This window comes from Bos javanicus, chromosome 7, assembly GCF_032452875.1.
Source record: "Bos javanicus breed banteng chromosome 7, ARS-OSU_banteng_1.0, whole genome shotgun sequence".
NCBI lineage: Eukaryota > Metazoa > Chordata > Mammalia > Artiodactyla > Bovidae > Bos > Bos javanicus.
In genome coordinates, this window is record NC_083874.1 from 48998124 (window position 1) to 49019715 (window position 21592).

Consider the following 21592-nt stretch of genomic DNA (forward strand, 5'->3'; position numbering starts at 1 on the left):
CCTTTAACTAGACAATACAGCCCCAAAGAGCATATGTATTCAAATGGGAACTTAAGAAATTATTCTCAGAATTACTATAGTTACTGCTTACATGTCAAGATTTCTAAAAGATAAAGATTTTGAAATTAAATGTTAAGGGATTGATTGGTAAGATTCAGATTATGTTACCTTGAGAAAGTTGCATCAAGTGAATATGCAAACTTCCAGGGATAACAGGTTCAGGAAGTTCTTGAAGGAAAAACCTAAGAAGACTAATAGCTGAGGGAACATCTGCTTCCTTAACCAAATCCACCTCTTCTCCACTGTCGTATCTCTGCCGAAGCCACTCCACTGTCTCAGCATTTCCATTGACTTGAAAAAGTCCTTGTTGCTCCAGACCTCCTACATTAATTAGTTCAAGGCAAAAATTAAGTAAGTTTCAACTACTATATATATTCATTCTCCAGTGAACTTAAAATATTCATACTTTCAGAAAGCCATTCTTGTCTCCCGATTGGGCTGAACACCTTCAAATCACACATCTAAAAACACACACTGTCTCTGTCTAGAGGGATATTGTACTTTATCCCACCCTTTTATATTCGTTAAAAAATATTCTTATCATCCCTCCCACTAAAATATGCTCTAAATCAGGCATATCTGAACATATAACTTTAAATGAAAGATACACTAAAAAAAATAATTTCCATCAGTTTTCCTCACAATATTGTAGACATGGAGTACTGAGGAAAAAAATAATCCAAGGTCCAAAAGGGATAAGCTGTGTCTATTAAAACAGAGGCTAGCCCTCAAAGTAAAGAAATATATACCATGTTCCTCAATATAGTCCACTACATGGCGGACTATGAACGGAACCTCATTGTCTGGATGTCCTCCCTGCTGCAGCTCATCAAGTGGAATTCCAAATATTTTGTTAGCAAGAACGGAGTTGCAGTTACTCAAGGAAGGGGAGGAGCTCTTCCTCATATCTTTTTTGCAGCCAGAAATCAAAGCTGTCTTTTCTGCCAAATGAAAGGAAAAAAAAAAAAAGACTATAATGATTAACTGGTGGCAATATGACTACATACATTAAAGAAGAAGGCTTTACACATGAACGTGTTCTTATCTATTAAATATGTTCCAGTTACCAGGCCCAAAGTGTGTTCTACAATTAAAGCTCAATACAATCATCTAAACATTTTCTCTACTATGTGAAGTCAGTTCTGAATGCTCCCTTTAGTGAACATTGCTCACTTGTGTCTGACTCGTTGCGATTCCATGGACTGTATAGTCCATGGAATTCTCCAGGCCAGAATACTGGGGCAGGTAGCCTTTCCCTTCTCCAGGCGATCCTCCCAACCTAGGGATCGAACCCAGGTCTCTCACATTGCAGGCAGACTTCTTTACCAGGTGAGTCACCAGGGTAGCCCAAGAATACTGGCGAGGGTAGCCTACCCCTTCTCCAGCAGATCTTCCCAATCTAGAAATCAAACTGGGATCTCATGCACTGCAGGTAGATTCTTTACCAGCTGAGCCATCAGGGAAGCCAATACTAATGCCATGCCATGACTGCCTATTTATCAAACAATGGCAAAACTGATCACTGAACTTCGCAATGGATATTAATGTCTCAATGACAAATTAAGGGGCAAATTTTGCACCAATAAGACCTTACTGACCAAGCTTAATAATGACACAAGTAAAAGGTCAAACCTAATCATTTCTGGACTCTGGTATATGAAGCTCATCTAACCACTCAATTCATAAGCAACCTAACAGGAGAGAATCTTTTTTTAAAATGATAGGCTAATAAGAACAAGATTAACTAGTTCTTACTTCTACATGACAGAGCAGCCATGTTTTTATAAACAAAGGAAATTCTTCAGCTCTAGGCATCCTGGTGGCTCAGACGGTAAAGCGTCTGCCTGCAATGCGGGAGACCTGGGTTCGATTCCTGGGTTGGGAAGGTCCCCTGGAGAAGGAAATATCAATCCACTCCAGCACTCTTGCCTGGAAAATCCCATGGACGGAAGAGCCTGATAGCCTACAGTCCATGGGTTCACAAAGAGTGAGACACAACTGAGTGACTTCACTTCTTCTTCTAGGCATCTACCTTTAATGAGAATGTTCTTTTATCAATCCTGCTGCTTCATAATTATTCAAAAGAAAAACTTCCACAGTCTGTCTAGTCCAGAAGAAATAAATAATTCATCTTAACTCTGTAGGACTTGTGATCAATAAAGAATCAGTGGGCAAAAACAATGTTTCCAATTTCTGAATCATCAAAGAACAAATAATCTCAATAAATATTCATTTTCTAAAATAATCATTTATGGGAATTCCCTGGTGGTCCAGTGGTTACTACTCTGTGCTTTCATTGCTGAGGGCGTGGTTTCAATCCTTGGTCCGGAAACTAAGATCCCACAACCCATGTAGCATGGCCAAAGGAATAAAAAATAAAAATGAAATAAAAATTTATTAATTTATATGGATAAAGGAAAGAAAAACCTTTTTCAAAAATTGATAATGAACAAAAAGACACCAACTGAGCTTTTTTCATCACCCCAGAGACAAAATTCCTTTCACACTACAAGAGAAAGATAAGAGCAAAACAAAAAAAAGCTCAATATTCTAAAAGTTTACACAAATAAATGTATATGTATATGTCCATATGTACAAAAGGTAAACCCACTGGAGAACAAATGAAACTTATATAAATAGTAAAAATTAACTTAGGGACAGCAAAATGCCATAAATGTAAACAGTTTCAGACAAGCAAAATCCATTCTTTAACACATCTGATGTCAGCTAATAACTACAAAACCTGTTAACTAGTCAATAGCAGCAATAGGAAATTAATTCCAAAATCTCTGTGGATATATAAGCATGGGATAATTACTATTGTGAAAACTTACCTTTGAGTACTTAAACACCTAAGTTTAAAAAATGGTTTCTGCACCAGCTACCCTCACTGAGCAAGCATTCTTTTGTCATTTATGGCTGTTTGAGATTATGGCAGAAGATCAGCCTATAGTTCCTCATTGAAGAAACGCAGAACTCGATCAGTACTTCAGCAGTTAATCTAGAAGAAAAAAAAAATTCTTTTAATTTCCTATAACATCTTTAACTGTGAGAAGAGACTAGAATAAGCAGTGAATCTATTCAGGAAAGTGACTAAAACAAAAAGCATTCTTCTGCCTAAAAAAAACCTGTCTGAGAGGGATTTCCCTGGTGGTCCAGTGGCTAAGACTCCAAGCTCCCAATGCAGGGAGCCTGGATTCAGTCCCTGGTCAGGGAATTAGATCCCACACACCGCAACTAAGACCTGATGCAGCCACATAGATGAATAATTTTTTAAAAAATCTGTCTGAGAACAAGCGGCAAAATCTTACACAAGGTTTCAAATTATGATGGCTAACCTGGGTATGAATCTTTCTGCTAAAGATAAACAAACGCATTGCACAGGATAATCTTTGACAGCACACATTTTCAGGGATTACACCATTCTCATAATACATTTTTCCTCAATGGACCCTTCATTTGTGCACACACCCACACACATCCCACCCAGTCCTATTCCATCCTTACTCATATACTCAGAACTAAACATGGAAGCACTTTTACATCAGAGTGAAAGACATGAGTTTGAGCTTGGTACCACACTTACATACTTTACTTTGTATACAAGAAACATTCTGTTATCCAGAACACAGCAGTACGCACCTTCTAATTTGAAGAGGCAATAGTGCATGTTGGAAAAGAGGAGTTTTCCAACTAGAACTAGAAAGTGCATATGCAACGTGTATACACAGCACTAGAAAGGTGCATATTCAAATATTAGCTCTGTAGATGTGATGCTGAACAGCTTCCATGTTGCTAAGCCTAGGTTTCCTTATATAAAAAATACCTACACATGTTACATTTTACTGAGAAAATCCATGCATGCATTAGAAAGAAAATCAATTTCTTTCTTTTCTTTACATACTGTTAAAAGGCCAGCAAAAGAGGCTGTGGAGAGACAGAAAGGCAGGGAAAACCTGTTGGCAATGTGTTTAATATTTGGTCTCATCATCTTCTGTAAATTCTAATAATCTATGTAAAATCTTCTAATAAGCTCAGTACACTGCAGGTCCCTGCTCAAGAGGGTTCAGGTAAGCAGAAGAGTATTATCATACAGTGTGGTTTTCAAAAATGTGTTAATAGTAACACATACCTCCAGGAGGAACATTAAAAACGGAGGGGAAGGAAAACCACATTCCCACAACAAATGTTTAGTAGACGATTACTTCTAAAACATCCTGAAATGCCTGCTAAAACATGTAGTCTCTTACATGAAAAACAACTTCAAAGTTATATAAGATCTTTTAGAGAGATTAACTTCAGGGACAAGACATCTAATAACCAACCAACCCTCCTCTGTGATTTCAGAACTACAATGAGCAATGAAATTGAGTATATTTTGTATAACCACACTCGCTAAATCATGGAGCTAGATGCAACACATATATTTTACTAACTGCAACCCACTAAACAAAACATTTCACCTTAAGACAGCTCATTTACCCCTCTTTTAAAAACTGGTTGCCCCTAGAGAAAATCTATTAGTAAATAGCCTGATTCATTCTGAGTAACTCTCAAAAAGGTTTCATGGCCACAGTCAACTATTTTATAATCTACATGATTTCAAACTTTTAAATCAGAAGAAAAGTAATAAAGACAAAGGGAGATAAAATCCCCTGTGACTAAGTCCCCTCATCTATTCTCCTTACTGATATCCTCAATACTCAAATCTACTAAATTCCCTGCACAAAATTCCTCAATTGTTTTCCAATGCCTAGAGCCCTGGGCTCCAAATTTTTCAATCAGGAAAAAGATTACAACCATACCTCTCATACATATGTATATCTAAGGTAAAATACTGAATACCCTAAGATATTATGAACATAATAAACATAACACTCTAATAACATTTTTAAAGGTAATTCTCTGGCAGTTTAGTAGTCAGGGCTCTGCACTTCCACCCAAGAGGCACTAGCTTGATTCCTGATCAGGGAACTAAAATTCTGCTTGCAGCACGACTCAGCAAAAGGAAAAAAAAAATTAACATTAAAAATAAACAGAAATGTAAACTGTATTCCTCCACCTCCACACACATTTTAACAGATCATCCTGCCCATTCAAAGTGCCAGCACCTCACTTTTGAGACCAGCGACCTACAGCATTGCTTTCCTAACTTCATCTGGGGATGGGGAAGGGTTTGTTCAATATACAGATATTCAGTATACAGCCACAACCCCAACCTAGCATCCATGAGAACCTGGCCAGGGCCTCTGTATGTTTAATCAGCTCTTTGAGGGACTGTAATACATACAAAGTTTTATGAACCTCTGACATACACCATAGACTGCAAACTCTATTGCACGGCCTACAAGTACTTCACCTAAAATCTCCTTTCCTGACATTCCTCCACCTCACTGCTGCTGCTGCTGCTAAGTCGCTTCAGTCGTGTCCGACTCTATGCGACCCCATAAACGGCAGCCCACAAGGCTCCCCGTCCCTGGGATTCTCCAGGCAAGAACACTGGAGTGGGTTGCCATTTCCTTCTCCAATGCATGAAAGTGAGAAGGGAAAGTGAAGTCGCTCAGTCGTGTCTGACTCTTAGCGACCCCATGGACTGCAGCCCACCAGGCTCCTCTGTCCATGGGATTTTCCAGGCAAGAGTACTGGAGTGGGGTGCCATTGCCTTCTCCACCACCTCACTCTACTCTCCAACAATATTTAAATACTTGAAATTCACAAACCACACCTCCCAAGCTGTGAGTGCGTTCTGTTTTCTGTCTTGGAGCCCTAACTCAACACCATGACAAATTTCATCTTGTACATCAAACTTCCAATTCACCATCAAGTCTCAACTTTACTTCCTCTGTCAAACCCTCCGTGACTTCCTGAGGCAGACAGTTCTCCTTCTCTTTTACTCCTATTGTGTTTCTTACCTTTTTAGCAATGATTCCATAGAATCTAAAAATACGTCTGTCTCTTTTTTTCAAGAGAGGACCTTGTAGGTAGCGACCCTGTCATTTCATCTTTGTATAGCCTCATACAATCCCTAACACATAATCTAAAGTTTAAAATATATGTTGAATAAAGACATAAATAAGAAGCATAAATAAGAATAACACTGGCTACACAAAGAAGATAAATAAGAACTGAACATCTCCTTAAGTGATTAAAAACTAAATAAAACATCAAAAGTGGCTGCCGTATTTCCTTCCAGCAACAAAGATAATCAAAGCAAGAAAGAAAAGCACTTTATAATAACTTTAGAGTATAATATATAAAACTACGAAACAATCACTATTGTATATCTGAAACTAATAATACTGTAAATCAGTTATAATTTTTAAAAGAATGAAAAGAAACTCTGATTTATATCTATAAGCACTTCATAAGTTATTTCTCATACCTAAAAAATGCTATTTTTTTTAATATAAAAGGCACTATTCCCCTTTTACAGGTACTGAGCCTCAAGGCACTGAGCTCAACTTCAAAATTTGTAAATGATGCTAGAATGTGCTGCTGGATCTAACTCCAAATCTAATAGAAGTAATTTAAGTCTTAAGAAACTAGAACACGAAAATGAGCAGTATTATACAGGCAAAAAGATTTACTCTCACATCTACTTGGAAATAAGCCACAAATCTGATTTTAAAAGCCAAGGAACCCATAAGGTACCTGAAGTTAGTCTCCAAGATAGATGAAGAAATTTCCTCAAAGGATGACCTTTTAAGATATTTATCAGGAGTCAGATCTTGAGTTTTATAAAGTTCACATAACAGTGCATGAAAAACAGGTTAGAGTGCTGGAGTGATGTTTAATCCTAACGTATGAGAAAATGTGACACTTTAAATGACGTTTCCTCATGAAACGGTTTAAGTGTGTGCTAGAGCAAGCTGGCTCCCAAAATATTCCTTTACGTGCACTCCGAGGTCACTGGTTACTACTTTAGCATGATTTTCTACTAAGTCAAACTGAGTAAATGTTAAATTAGTTCTTCCGACTAAGTACCAACATGACTGAGCCTTTCAAAAAAAAAAAAAAAAATTGCTCTACAATTTAGAAGATGACACAAAATATCTGAGAAAGCATATATGCATTAAAGAGAACACATTCTAGTCAATCACATCATGCATATGATCTCAACTGTGACAAATGTTGACTCTTCAAGACTCCTCTGTTCTAGTAACTTTTCACCTTTCATGTTCCTCCACTGAAAACATGCTCACCTTGGGCCTACTAATGAGTATGATCTTAAGACTAGCATATCATTTCTTGCTGCTCTTTAATAACAAACTACAATATACTTCTTTTTTTTTTTTAAACCATTGGAAGTAATTCCACAACTTGTTCTAACCAAATGGATCCCTTGAGAGCAGAACATTTCTCTCTTTTTGCACAGACCTGTGTAAAAATTGCTGGGGGGATATGGGGCAAGAGTGACATACAAACAAAAAAGCACTGATTATACTTATTTTTTGTATACGTCTTTTCCACTTAATTATGAACTTTGAGAGGAAAAAAAAAAAGATTTCAACTTTGTTTCCCAGGTTGTGAATATTATACAACAGCAGAATTCTAATATCTGAAATGATGCTATCATTTCTGGTATACTTTCCAGTTCACTATCCAACTGAATCTTCACAACCATTCCCTGTGAAATAAGCATAGTAGATTATCGTTTTCTTTCTCAAAAGAATAACAAAAAAAAAATTTCAGAGCTTAAGAAACTGGTTTAAAGTCACTTGACTAGTGAGTAGGTCACTAAAATAGTCAGTAAAGCTCTAGTCTGCTGCCTTTTAGTTAACGCTCTGTTAGACAACAATGACTGCAGCCAACACTGAAAATACTGTCTGAAGTTTTACTGAAATGTATGAAATGATACTTCATAAAGGTAATTCATAAAGCAAATATTCTGTACTTGCTATTCAAAAACCATTATGCCAACACTTGTATATATATCTTTTGAAATTATTAGTTTCAAAAGTGGTTCTACAATGAACCACAATATAGTCTGCTTTTAACATAAAAATATTTTCTTATCTGATCCTTAATTTGCCCTCCTTCACTTTTCCAAATTTTTCATCCACTGTGTGTGTGTGGTGCTCGTTGAGTTCAACTCTTTGTGACCCCATGGACTATAGCCCACCAGGCTCCTCTGTCCATGGAATTTTCCAGGCAAGAAAACTGAAGCGGGTTGCCATTTCCTCCTCCAGGGAATCTTCCGACTCAAGAGATCGAACCACATCTCCTGAGTCTCCTGCATTGGCAGGCGGATTGACTGGTATCCAAAAGACCTCCCCCTAGTCTTTCCCCCAAATATGAAGCACCTACTATGTCAATCAAGTGATACTATGTCAATCAGCTCAAGTGATATGAGCTTTATTTTCACTTTTCCTTTTCAATTACAAGGAACAGCAGCCTGCTACACAAAAACAAAAATACATATTTTAAGTAAACAATTCAAGTTTTTCTATTTTTCCATTTCAGAAAAGGGCAATAATAGAAACCAGACATACATTTCTCTGAAAAATGCTTAAAACCACAGAGAATAGAATTATTACACATCATATACAAAAGAAAAAATATACTGAAGTTAGGTAAAAACCCAACCAAAAAGATTTAGGGTATTTACTTCTCTAGTAGAAATCTAATAAATTTCATTAAATTATCTTGTCAACCCACTGCATATCCCTCAACCTAAGACTTTTATACATGCTGGTTCATTTACCCCAAACACTGTCCCTTACTTCCTCTTTCTCATCTTCCACTCTTACTCAAGTCTCATTCTTGGAGGGGGTTCTCCAACCCATCTAACCTAATGATATCCCCTGTTAATTTTCTTAGGGCACGTTATTCCTCGGCTCTAAAACAATCATCATAAGTTTTATTATATATCCCCTTCTGTGTCTGTTTAAAGTCTCTTTCCCCCAAGAGAATATATAAGTTCCTTAGAGTCCACTGGTGGGTTGCTTTTTTAAAAAAAACAGCTTTATTAAGGTATAATTTACATATCATAAAATTCACTCTTTTCAAGTGCATAATTCAATGTTTAATAAATGTACGGTTATACAACTATGATCAAGTAACTGCTCTGGTTTTGCTCCTTCGTGTAGCTTACATTTAGAAAAAGAAAAATATCCAGTGAGTGAATAAATAAATCTGATAATGAATTATCCTTCATACCATTACAATTCGTACCTATCTAGTGTACTATGTGGAGAAGGCAGTGGCACCCCACTCCAGTACTCTTGCCTGGAAAATCCCATGGACAGAGGAGCCTGGTAGGTTGCAGTCCATGGGGTCGCTAAGAGTCGGACATGACTGAGCGACTTCACTTTCACGCACTGGAGAAGGAAATGGCAACCCACTCCAGTGTTCTAGCCTGGAGAATCCCAGGGACAAGGGAGCCTGGTGGGTTGCCGTTTATGGGGTCACACAGAGTCGGACACAACTGAAGTGACTTACAGTACAGTTACAGTGTACTATGTGATTGGGAGTTGGTGCATTAAACCCACCTTTATTACATTCTATTTTAAAAATCCTTCATTATTCCCATTTCCAATCAAAGTCAGCTCTTCTATTACGTCCCAAAGTGAACCACCCCACATAGGAGCCTACTGCATCACTTGGAGAACATTGTTTCAGGTCAAGTTCATGTGTACATACTACACTTTCTTTTTCTCCACCCAGTAATCCCCTCCTCTGCTCCTAGCTGTGTTAACAGAATATAAAGAAAGGAAAGTTTAAGAGCATTAACCCTACTCACTGGAGAGGACAGGATCTTCATTTAATCCATCACTTTTGTAATGCTGAGGTTATACAAGTAAGTTCTCCATCTTGATATATACCTAACTGAGATCTTTTTAATGCAGTGTGACTTACTAAATAATTGGAAACCTTTTTCAGATGAAAAATCTCTTCCCTGTTTATCCATCTGTAAACAGAAATTCTCCCCCCTCCTTTTTTTTTTTTTTTGGCCGTGCCTTGTGGCATGTAGGATGTTAGTTTCCCACCCAGGAATCGAACCAATGCCTCCTGCAGTGGAAGCACAGAGTCCTAATCACTGGACCACCAGGGAATTCCCCAATTTCTATTTTTTTTAATTTCAGTACTTCATTTTTAAGAACCATTAAAGTTTTCAGATAAAATATTTAAATCATTTACAAAATGACTTTTTCAAAGTAATTCAAACAAAGAAACAAAGTCAATTTTAAAAATTGAGCAAAGGGCTTAAACATATTTCTCCAAAGATACACAGATGAAAAAATGTTCAGCATCAGTCTTAGGGACACGCAAATCAAAACCACAATGAGATACCTGTTCACCCCCATTAGGATGGCTATTACCAAATAAACCAACAAACAAAGAAAGGGAAGTAACAACTGCTGAAGAGATGGAGAGAAGCTGGAACCCTTGTGCATTGCTAAATGGGAATGTAAAATGGTGCAGCAGTTCTGGAAAACAGTTTAGATGTTCCTCAAAAAGTTAAACACAGAATTATCAGCAACTTCACTCCTAGGTATATACCTAGGAGTGACAAATGCAAGAACTTAAACAGATACTTGTACACCAATGTTCATAGCAGCATTACTCACAAAAGCCAAAAAGTAGAAACAATCCAAATACTGATCAAGAGATGAATGGATAAACAAAATGTTGTATACATACACACGATGGAATATATTATCCAATCTTAAACAGGAAGGAAATTCTGATACACACTACAATATGAATGAACCTTGAAAAACGTACTAAATGAAATATGCCAAACACAAAAAAAGGACAAATGCTATTTGATTCCACCTATGTAAGGTACCTAGAATAGGCAAATTATAGAGACAAAAAGAAGAAGAGCAGTTACCAGGGGCTAGAAGGAAGCGGGAATGGGGAATTACTGCCTACAGTTTGTTTGGAATGATGAAAAAGCACTAGAAATGGAAACTAACAATGGTTGCACAAGGGCTTCCCCAGTGGCTCAGCCTACAATGTAAAGAATCAGCCTTCAGTACAGAAGACACAGGTTCAATCCCTGGGTTTAAAAGATCCCCTGGAGGAGGAAACCCACTCCAGGATTCCTGCCAGGGAAATCCCATGAACAAAGGAGCCTGTAGGGCTACAGTCCATGGGGTCACAAACAATTGGACACAACTGAGCACCCATGAAGGCAATGGTTGTACAACACTGAGAATGTACTTAATGCCACTGAATTGTACACTTAAAAATGGTTGAAATGGTAAATTTTACATTATACACATTTATTACAATTGTTTTCAAAATATAGCTACAATTTATATTATTATGTTCTCCAATATTAAAGTCAGGGTACAACAAAGAGGGAGGGGCTTTGGCAACCCACTCCAGTATTCCTGCCTAAGAAATCCCAAGGACAGAAGAGCCTGGTGGGCTACAGTCCATAGGGTCGAAAGAGTCAGACATGACTTAGCAACTAAACAAGGGAAGCCATGCTCAGACTGAGGTTATTCATAGATGATAATAAAAATAGCTCTTTTATTGGTGGGGGAAACTGACATGGCACAATACACTCATTTCAGTCATTATCTCTGTCCTAAAACAAACGGCATTCTAATAAAAACAATAAAGAGTAGGGAAAACTGTGTTCAGGAGAAAAGATATATATAGCAAAATTGTACTTTATGATCAATTTTTTTGTGAACCTAAAACTTCTCTAAAAATAGCCTACTAATTTTTTAAATAAATAAAATTTTAAAGACATAGAAAATGCGAGAATTCTATACTCATATTAACACCAAAAAATAAAACAGTATATATGTAGTTTAAAACACATATACAACGTAACATTTACTTCACCTAAGGAAGAATTTTACGACACTGATAAACCTTTCTACATCTTTCCCAGAATTTAAGAATGTTAGATCCCTAACCGGTAACACAATTAAATCGTTGAAAATACGGCCCAAATTTTAGAAGAAGCAGAGATTAAGAAAGTAAGAAGCTACCGACAGATATACAAATGAGAAGCAGTTCATTAATTCCATTCAACAAGTACGGGCACTTACTAAAAGCACAGTACCTGAGAGACACCCAGGCCATCAAGTATTGCATGCAAGGTTACAAAAACGAAAGTTGAAGACACAGCCCCACATTAACCCAGAAAGTCAGTAATTCAACACCACCCTTTAATGCCCGCCTTTTAAGGTAAGTGCACCTCAGTTATTTAGCCTTCGTAATCTGCATTACTGAGGTCCCAGTTGCCATTTTTAGATTATCATCAACTTGAAAATAAGGTAAGTGCCCAATCGTAGGTACTTTTTTCAATGATCAGACGGCATAATGGGGAGCCGAATGAAATGTCAGTTTGGTTTTTAATTGACATTTAATTGAAGTATACCAACTTCCCACTGGGCAAGTGTGTCAACTGACTGAATTTCCCATTACCTTATCTAGGAAACCAGGCGCCCTGAGACAGTGCTATACCCTCCCTAGCCTGGTCTATGCAGAGTGCATTCTAGACAAGTCCCCAGTGCACCAACAGCCCAATTTTGGCTATATTCTCGAACGATTTAAGGAAGTAAGCAACCACTCATCTCACGTGATCTTAAAAAGGGGCGCAATAGAGCCCGGATTAAACCACACTTTTTTTTTTCTGCATCAACTTCACTGCCCAGCACGAAGGAAAAGGGTAGGGAGGCGGCGCAGGTCTGGTGTGCAGGGGAGGCTAGCAAACAAGCGTAGGTAGCTGTGGCTTCCACTTAGCGGGAGCTAGGAGGTGAGAACTCACACCCGCTCACGCGCACCGCAGCGGCTGAAAATATCGAAGACTGCCACACCCCCTGGAAGCCAGGGGCACAGCTTCACCGTATTTTGCTAGAGGAGAAAGGGGGCCCTCTCTACGAATGACGCACCTTTAGGGCTCTGCCCGGTCTCCCACGCACCAAGAGGGGCAAAGCCCTAGAACCCAGCGCGAGTGGGACACGGCGCCGGGGGGCGGCAGAGGGGTGAGGGCCGCGGCTACGGGACCGGCGCATGCGCAGATAGGGGTACCCGCCCGTTCACCTACCCTTGGAACCGCGACGCCCCGTTCCCCGGCCGCGGCCGCTTCTCCAGGACCTGCGGCGACTGCAAGAGGGCGAGAACTGAGGCCCCAAGTGACTCCGCGACCGGCGAGCCTCTTCCTGTGGCGGCCACTGGCGGGAGGCTGAGGCGACGACTGTGGCTCGGGGCCAGCCCGGTAGGCGACCCCCGGATGCCCCCGGCCGTGGCGGCGGCGGAGACGCGGAAGACGGGGCGGGAGTGGCCACGGAGGCAGCGACTGAGGCGCAGAGCCTCCCTAACAGCAAGCGGAGGAGAGCGGAGGGCGGAGGGCGCAGGGCGCAGGGCGGGCTGGGGCCGGGCCGGACGTGACGTGCGTGGGAGGGGGCGGGGCGGGGCGGGGCGGGCCCGCGGGCGGGGGCGGGGCGAGTGCGCAGTGAAAGCTGGGGACCCCCCCCCCCCCACAGACGCTGGGTGCAGTTCTGAAGTCTGTGCACTTAAGAGCCCGGGTAGGGGGTGAAGGGGGTTCCCTCACTCCAAATTTGGGCCCTGAGTTAAGAGTTGAGAAGCAGGGCGCGGACCCGAGGGAGATGTCTAGGGGTCCTCAGTCTGGAGAGGTTGGAAAGAAGAGGAAAGTGGGGAGGGGACGTAGGAGTCATGAAGGGCAAATTCCGCAGCCCGAGGTCACTCCTGGTCTCTGCAGAGGGAACATGCCACTTTGCAGGAAACCAGAAAAACCCGGGTACCCTTATCTAGGTGAGGAGCGCGGAGACTTGAACAGAAAACCTCCGGGCAAATTGAAGCGGTGACTCACGTTCTCTTTCTCAGCGATGGAGATTAAACTGGGGACTTTGTCCGCCCGCACCGTTTCTCTTCACCTAAGGACACGACCTAGACTCCAGAGATAATATAGATGCCTTTGGTGCCGAAAGCATCGGGGAATATGAAAGTCGGGAGACCATATGCTTACATAGAGTTTCCTATACTGATCCAGAATTTGAGAGGCAAAGCTGAAAGGCAGAAAGAATGAGGAGCTCTCTGAGCCTAGGGAATCTGGACTTGCTTGCATAGCCACCCAGATCGACCGTGCAGTTCCTTCCTTCATACCGCCTTCACAAAGGTATGAATATTCAGCCGGTCTCTCTCTCTCTCTTTTTTTTTTGCTTTAGTCTGTTAAGGGCTTTGAGTAAAACGCAGTTTTCTGCCTTTAGATTCCTTGATAGCCGGTAGGTAGATCCACGCCCGCACAAAGAACTCTGGGTGTCAGTAAAAATGTTTAGTCGCTAAGTCGTGTCGGACTCTGCGACCCCATGCACTGTAGCCCACCAGGCTCCTCTGTCCATGGGATTTCCCAGGCAAGAATACTGGAGTGGGTTGCCATTTCTTTCTCCAGGGGATCTTCCTGATCCAGGGATCAAATCTGCATCTCCTGCATTGGCAGGTAGATTCTTTACCACTGAGCCATCTGAGAGGCCCCTGTGAAAATATAAACCACTACAATTCAGTTTTACCCTACCTGCCTGAGCTGGAAGTCAGAAACCCAGAAAATGTAAAAGAAGAAACCTCTTAGAACTTGGAACAAGATTGGCCAAGAAAAAAAAAGGAACAACAAAAAAGAAAAGTCACTCTGTGAGATGATCTGTAAATGTGTTATAAAGAACAGGGTGGCTCCCAAATTTCATTAGAGTAAAATAAACCATCTGTCACCTAAGTGTCACATGCCCAATTGATGCTGTCATAAGAGAGGGGTGGGGTCCATAAAGAGTCTAGAACCTGCAGAATCTGAATAAGAATGTATTGTGGGCTCTCTAGGAGAAGGCAATGGCACCCCACTCCAGCACTCTTGCCTGGAAAATCCCATGGACAGAGGAGCCTGGTGGGCTGCAGTCCATGCGGTCGCTAGGAGTTGGACACGACTGAGCGACTTCACTTTCACTTTTCACTTTCATGCATTGGAGAAGAAAATGGCAACCCACTCCAGTGTTCTTGCCTGGAGAATCCCAGGGACGGGGAGCCTGGTGGGCTGCCGTCTATGGGGTCGCACAGAGTCTGACACGACTGAAGTGACTTAGCAGCAGCAGCAGCAGTGGGCTCTCTGTCTAGGAGAGAGGCTATGATTTTAATGACCAGGACCAATAACCCATCCATTAACAGAACAGTTTAAAAAAACTTAGGTCAGATTCAGTCACTCACTCAACAAATACTGAATGCTTATTATATTCTAGTCTCTTAGAATACATCAGAAAATAAGAGCCCTGTCATTGAGTTTATATCCTAATAAACAAGTTAAAGCTAGCCTTTAAGAACACACAAATACCCATGCTCTGATTCCACACTCATCAGGTAATCTTCCCATCACTTAGGAAATCTCAACTAAATCAACAAACCCAGTAAGAAGCAATTGTCCAAAGCACATGACTGGTACTAGTGACACTAGCAATACAGTTTTTCTCAGTATATTCACATCATGGTTCATAAATCAACTTCCATTCATTGGGGTGAATTATGAAGTTGTCTTATCCAAATTAAATTCCCAGAGCCTAATTTAGCCTGAGTAAATTGAAATATAAGTGTCTGAATCTGCCAAATTGAGGGCCAGGCAGATTCTGGTTTCAAAGCAGCCCAATCAAGATGCAGCCTATATGCATTCAGTCTTGCACCTCTCTTTAAATATCTTAAATGGAAGCTTTACCTGTGATTCCATGCTTGAAGAACGGGGGCAACATGATTGCTTCTAAAGCTTAATCATAAGTGAGTAAAAAATTCATAGGAGAGGAAATCATTAGAGTAAAAACCCTCCTGAACCTGCTCTGCCTATGCAACACAGGCTCTTGTTGACATAACTGACATTAATAGTTACATTACTCTGAGTATGAAACCCAAGACTGCAAGCTCCCAGATGACAGAGAGTCCCTTGCATGCTCATGTGCCCTACTCCCAAAGTATGGGCTGTCAACAAATGAACTGATTCAAAGACCATTTTCCCCATAAAACTCAAGAGCATGTCCTTGGAAGATATCTTTTCCAGATCCTACTTTAAGTAATCAATATGTTCAACATACAGAGTTTAGGGGTATAACTTTAAAAAACAGAACAAAAGAGCTTTCTTTTTAAATTTCATCATCCCTTTAAACCTGTGCAGTGGAGTCGATCTGTCATATACCTGACTCAGGTTCCATGAGTTCTCTGGTTCCTATTAGGAATAGAAAGTCTTGTGGTCATTGAGTCACAAAAGAGTGAATCTTTTCGGTCTTAGGATAGCTGGCTCACTGCTTGCCCTGCAGAGGCATTATGCCTGGTCTTTCTTGTTCTCTCCCAGCTTACAAACCAAGAAAGGGAAGAAGAGAGAGGAAAGATTGGGTAGCAGGAAAATCTGTAACTTTTACTTCCATGTGGTGGTTTCACACTCTGGGCCTGGCAGGTGATTAAAGCTGCCTTTTTTTCTAATGGATGCTTGATGGTTTTCAGAAACCACTACCATCTCCATTCTTTGGTGGTTATCACAGTAACCTTGATCTGAACAAAAGCGTTTTATTCTGGCAGTTCTTTACTCTCTCTTTCCATCCCTAAGAATCTGGTAAAAGTGAATGTTAGTCACTCAGTCGTGTCCCACTCTTTGGACCCCATGCACTGTAGTCTGCCAGACTCCTCTGTCCATGGAATTCTCCAGGCAAGAATACTGGAGTGGGTAGCCATTCTCTTCTCCAAGGGATCTTCCTGACCCAGGAAGCGAACCTGGGTCTCCACATTGCAGGCAGATTCTTTACCATCTAAGCCACCATGGAAGCCCACCTCCAACTTCTTGTCTCTTGAAACTGTTTTTCTCAGTTAGGACCCTGTCAGGTAGGATCTAAGGTAGCTCTTACACTGGCCCATTTGTAAGTGGCTCTGGGACCACCCCACATTGTGCAAGGTTATACACTTCTTACCGGAGGGAATGCCATTCACATCATCCTTGTGGATTTGTATATTTATTTTGACAATTTTCCAGTAGGTGGCAGTAAAGTGTTTGGTCCAAACCAAATTAGAGGGAGTATTTTCCATTCAAATAGAAGTAAGGTGTCTGGAGGAGGGGGAGCTTTTTTCTGATGGCACTGTTTAGGCTAGTCCAACTTTGTAAGGTCCACACACCTGGTCCACATGAAGCTCTCACGTACTTCTTGCCCAAACAAACTTGGAAAAATAGGCTAATTCCAGTGCAGTTTCAGCGTTCCTCTTTGCTGCCAGAACAGCTACCAGCCCAGCTGTCAGCCCAGCCTGTCTCTTGTCCTCTATTTTTCAGGCAGGAGACAACCACAAGTCTACCATGCTTCCTTTAACCGCTAGAGACACAGCTCAAGTACTTTGAGTAGTTCCACTGAAGATCCCTCTCACTTAGCTTGAGGTAAGAGGCAGGCAGGCATCTATGCTAAGAGTCATAGCATACCAGCAACAGTCTCCAAAACAACACTCAGTAAGTCTCACCTGACCTTTCACAACTTGTGAGTTTTTAGATTCATCTCGTAATTTTGTCTGAATCCTCTCATTTCTAGGGATAGTCCATTTCAGAATTCACTTTAGAGTTTTTTTGGAGGGGAGGAAAGAGGTTTTTTTTCTCTGCAATACCTTGGTGCAAGCATGCTCAGTCATGCCTGACTCCTTGCAACCCCATGGACTGTAACCCACCAGGCTCCTCTGTCCATGGGATTTTCCTGGCAAGAATACTGGAATGGGTTGCCACTTCCTACTCCCAAAGGATCCCAACTCAGGGATCAAACCCATGTCTCCTGAGTCTCCTGCAATGGCAGGCAGATTCTTTACCACAAGCTCCAGTGCTTTGGTTAAAGCAGTAGTTCTCAACTGGGGATAATTTTTATGGCCATGTCTGAAGATGTTTTTGGTTGTCAAAACTCAGGAGGTACTCAGACTTACTTGGTGGTAGAGTGGATAAGAATCCTGCCAATGTAGGGGACACAGATTCAGTCCGTAGCCTGGGAAGATTCCACATGTTGTGAAGCAACTAAGTCCTCGCACCACAACTACTGAGCCCATGCTCTAGAGCTCATGCTCCCCAACAAGAAAAACCACCAGAGAGAGAAGCCCATGCACCCCAATAAAGAGTAGCCCCGCTCACTGCAGCCAGAGAAAGCGTGGGAGTAGCAACGAAGACCCAGCACAAAATAAATAAATAAATAAATTATTGGGGGAAAAAATAAATAAAATAAATAAATAAATTATTGGGGGGAAAAAAACCTGGGAAGTACTTTTGGCATCCAGTGGATGGGGGTCAAGGATGCTGCTGAACATCCTAACCACACACAGGACAGCCTTCTCCACAACAAAGAATCATCTGACTGATAACATAACTTCAGATTTAATATCTTATAACAAATAGAATGTCTACATTTGGCAGTCACTAAGAGACTACTTTAAGATTATATCACTTTTTCTTCATTTCTCCTACAAATGCTTTACTGGTAGGGGTAGAGGTCACAATTTAATATATAACTAGTGTTAGAAACAGCATTTCAGATAGCTGTTTGGCCAAGATAAGAAGTGACTGGTATATTTCCAAGATTTCTCCTGAAGGTTAGGCCTGCCAGGAAAATTATTACTTGAGTTGAGTTTTGGGGGGTTTTTTTGTTTTTTTAGTTATTTCTTTGCAGATGACTTTTATAGCCCAAGGAAACAAACATTTTACCCAGCTGGTCTGATCAGAGGCTTTATGCTTCTCAGAAGTCAAGTCATGGGTCACATCCCTATAAAAGAAATATATTTCCTGCAACCCCAGACCATGTCCTAGATACGCAGGAAGACTTCAGCATGTGTGCCTCCCCCATGTCACCAGTGTCACTGAGATGAGACTTGAAGTCAGGGAGTAGCTCTCTGTAGTCACTTTACAACAGATACCCTTATTACTCAAAGCGAATGCAAATGGTCTTCTTTCCTGCCTACCGTTCCAACCCTACCTGGATTAGTTTGATTAAATTTGGCTCTTTTAGATGTAGCAAGATGTTGAGTCCATCTCTTGTGCTATCAATAAGGAAACGTTCATTATTCAGGTGCCCTCCTCACCCTTACTGATCTCATCTTTGACCAAGGCTATTTGAGTACTATCATATCAATTAACATTTGTTCAGTCAAGGCTGCTATCATCTTTTTTAGTACAATGGTCTTAAGAAACAGCCACACTAGCCAGCAAGACCCAGGGAGACATGTCCAATCATCTTCTCCCCTACCAGTGATATTATTTATAAATGGACACAACAAACATTGAATACTTACGAATGTTGGCCTTGGAATAACACCATTGACCTTGTAATAAGAAAACCTACATTTGAGTTCTAGCCCTGTCCTTACTAGTCATGTGACTCTGGTCAAGGTGCTTAACCTAAACGTACCTTAGAGCCCCATTGGTAGAACAGGAAGAAGAATACTGAAATAAATTGGCATACATAAAAGTGTATACTACAGGTTTTTGACTCCTCTCTCCTATACTGTTTTCAGAGACCTAAAGAAGTGTCTGGAAATGTTTTGCCACCATATCTGGGTTTTTATTGTCAGGGATGAGGCCCTCTGTGGAAATTTTCCTTAGCAGAAGTCGCTAAATACTTGTCTGTTTATTTTTAAATGAAAACCAAGCATCACCCAAAACTCCCAAACTCTTGATACTGTTTTTACATCTTTTGTACCTTGAGAATTACAATAAATACAAGCACACCTCCTCTCTAATTAAAAGCATATTTACAGTGCCCACTAAGAGAATTAGACATACATGTAGATAAGAATGAGAAGATACTTGCAGTTTTGTGTGTGGGAACAGCTACTGCACAGGGAGATGAGGTTGTAACTACCCTGACTCCCCCAGAGCAGTAAAATGCCATCAAATTCAATCAAACTTGGCCAATTCATTCTTTTGTTCTTGAAGTATTCATCTCTGCTGGGAAAAAAAGAAAAGGCTAAACCTCTCCCCTCTCCCCCAAGAAAATTTAAATCTTCTGATAAAGAAGCACTCACCATTAGAGAGTGGTATTGCTGGGTCGTCTAAAGAATGCAGTGGAAGTCTGTCTGTGCCCCTTTCCCCAGGACCACTGTGCCAGTGTGCAAGTATGCTTGTTCTTCATAAACAAAAAAAAATGTTACTAGCTGAAAAAAGAAGAAACTGTTCCAGGGTGTACGAATCCCACGCCAAATCCAAAATAATGGCAAATACTGTTCTGATCTTAGCAACCCAGAGTAACCTTTGTGCATTTATTTATTCACCACATATTTCCTGAGCAACTGTTAAAGACCAGGCACTGTGTTGTGGGATATAACCATGATCTCTGCCCTGAAAAAGCTTCCTTTTACATATATCTGAAATAGAATGTTTTCAGAATAGAACCGAAGTTAGCATGATGTTGATTTGAACTTCTGTATCACTCACACAGCCACTGATGCCATCCAGTTTGGGGAGCTGGAACAATTGACAGTAACTCTCATCTTTGCCAAGTCCACATTTTTGGCCTGATATCTCAGAGTTCAGTATATGACAGTTGTATAAGTCACTGAGATCATCATCTATAAGACTACATTGTTTTGGTTTCTTGATTAAATTCCTATAGTCAACTAGATTTTCTTTCCACAATTGGAACTTTCATTGTTTAAAAAGGAAAAAATAAAGAATATTCCTTTCTCCTCTTCCCTCTCCCTACATCCACATAAAGGAAAGAAAAAAGACTGGGGCCTTTACAATACCGGGGGCCTTCTGTTGCCCCTTTAGCCAGAAACTCAAGTAGGAAGGTCTTCCCATACTGCATACCCTACCTCTTCCTTAGAGGCCTTACATTTTTGAGCCTTCATACCATCTGACCAGCCTGGCTCCTCAAACTCCTTTCATGAGGACCACACCTTCTGTGGCAAACTGATAGCCCAAATATTTGCACATTGCAATCAAACTGCAACCACATTTTTATAGTTTACACCTGACTGGTCTTTTCCATTAAAGACAAGGGAATAACGATTTGCCTTATACCCTTATTTTAGCCTTTCCTAGTGAGAGAGAAACTAAATTGTGTAAGCAGGGGAGAAGTGTTATAGTGCTGCTGCTGCTGCTAAGTCGCTTCAGTCGTGTCCGACTCTGTGCGACCCCATTGACGGCAGCCCACGAGGCACCCCCGTCCCTGGGATTCTCCAGGCAAGAACACTGGAGTGGGTTGCCATTTCCTTCTCCAATGCATGAAAGTGAAAAGTGAAAGTGAAGTCGCTCAGTCGTGTCTGACTCTTAGCGACCCCATGGACTGCAGCCTACCAGGCTCCTCCATCCATGGGATTTTTCAGGCAAGGGTACTGGAGTGCAACCTCCCCTAAACTAACACCTCCACAAAATTGAAGAACTATGTCCTCGATGGGAGATTGAGGGAGAAAACCTGACCTAATGTGGGAGACCTGGGTTTGATCCCTGGGTTGGAAAGATCTCCTGGAGAAGGGAAAGGCTACCCACTTCAGTATTCTGGCCTGGAGAATTCCATACTGTATAGTCTGTGGGGTCGCAAAGAATCGGACACAACTGAGCGACTTTCACTTT

The 21592-nt window shown here is 41.0% G+C and overlaps 1 protein-coding gene across 15 annotated transcripts in view; it reads right to left on the minus strand.

The window, feature by feature from the left end:
* FAM13B (family with sequence similarity 13 member B) overlaps positions 1-21592 on the minus strand; it is a 98218-nt gene that overhangs the window by 66770 nt on the left and 9856 nt on the right. For 6 of the 15 annotated variants that reach the window (XM_061423591.1, XM_061423586.1, XM_061423596.1 and 3 more), the window contains exons 2-4: positions 2895-3061; positions 810-1001; positions 169-381 (exon numbers count right to left, since the gene is read on the minus strand). In XM_061423591.1, coding sequence (XP_061279575.1) covers positions 169-381; positions 810-966 — 370 coding nt within the window. In that variant the 5' untranslated portion in view covers positions 967-1001; positions 2895-3061. Of the gene's footprint in view, positions 1-168; positions 382-809; positions 1002-2894; positions 3062-13075; positions 13407-21592 lie in introns of those variants that run through there. The other 9 variants (XM_061423594.1, XM_061423584.1, XM_061423589.1 and 6 more) reach the window with 3 other exon arrangements.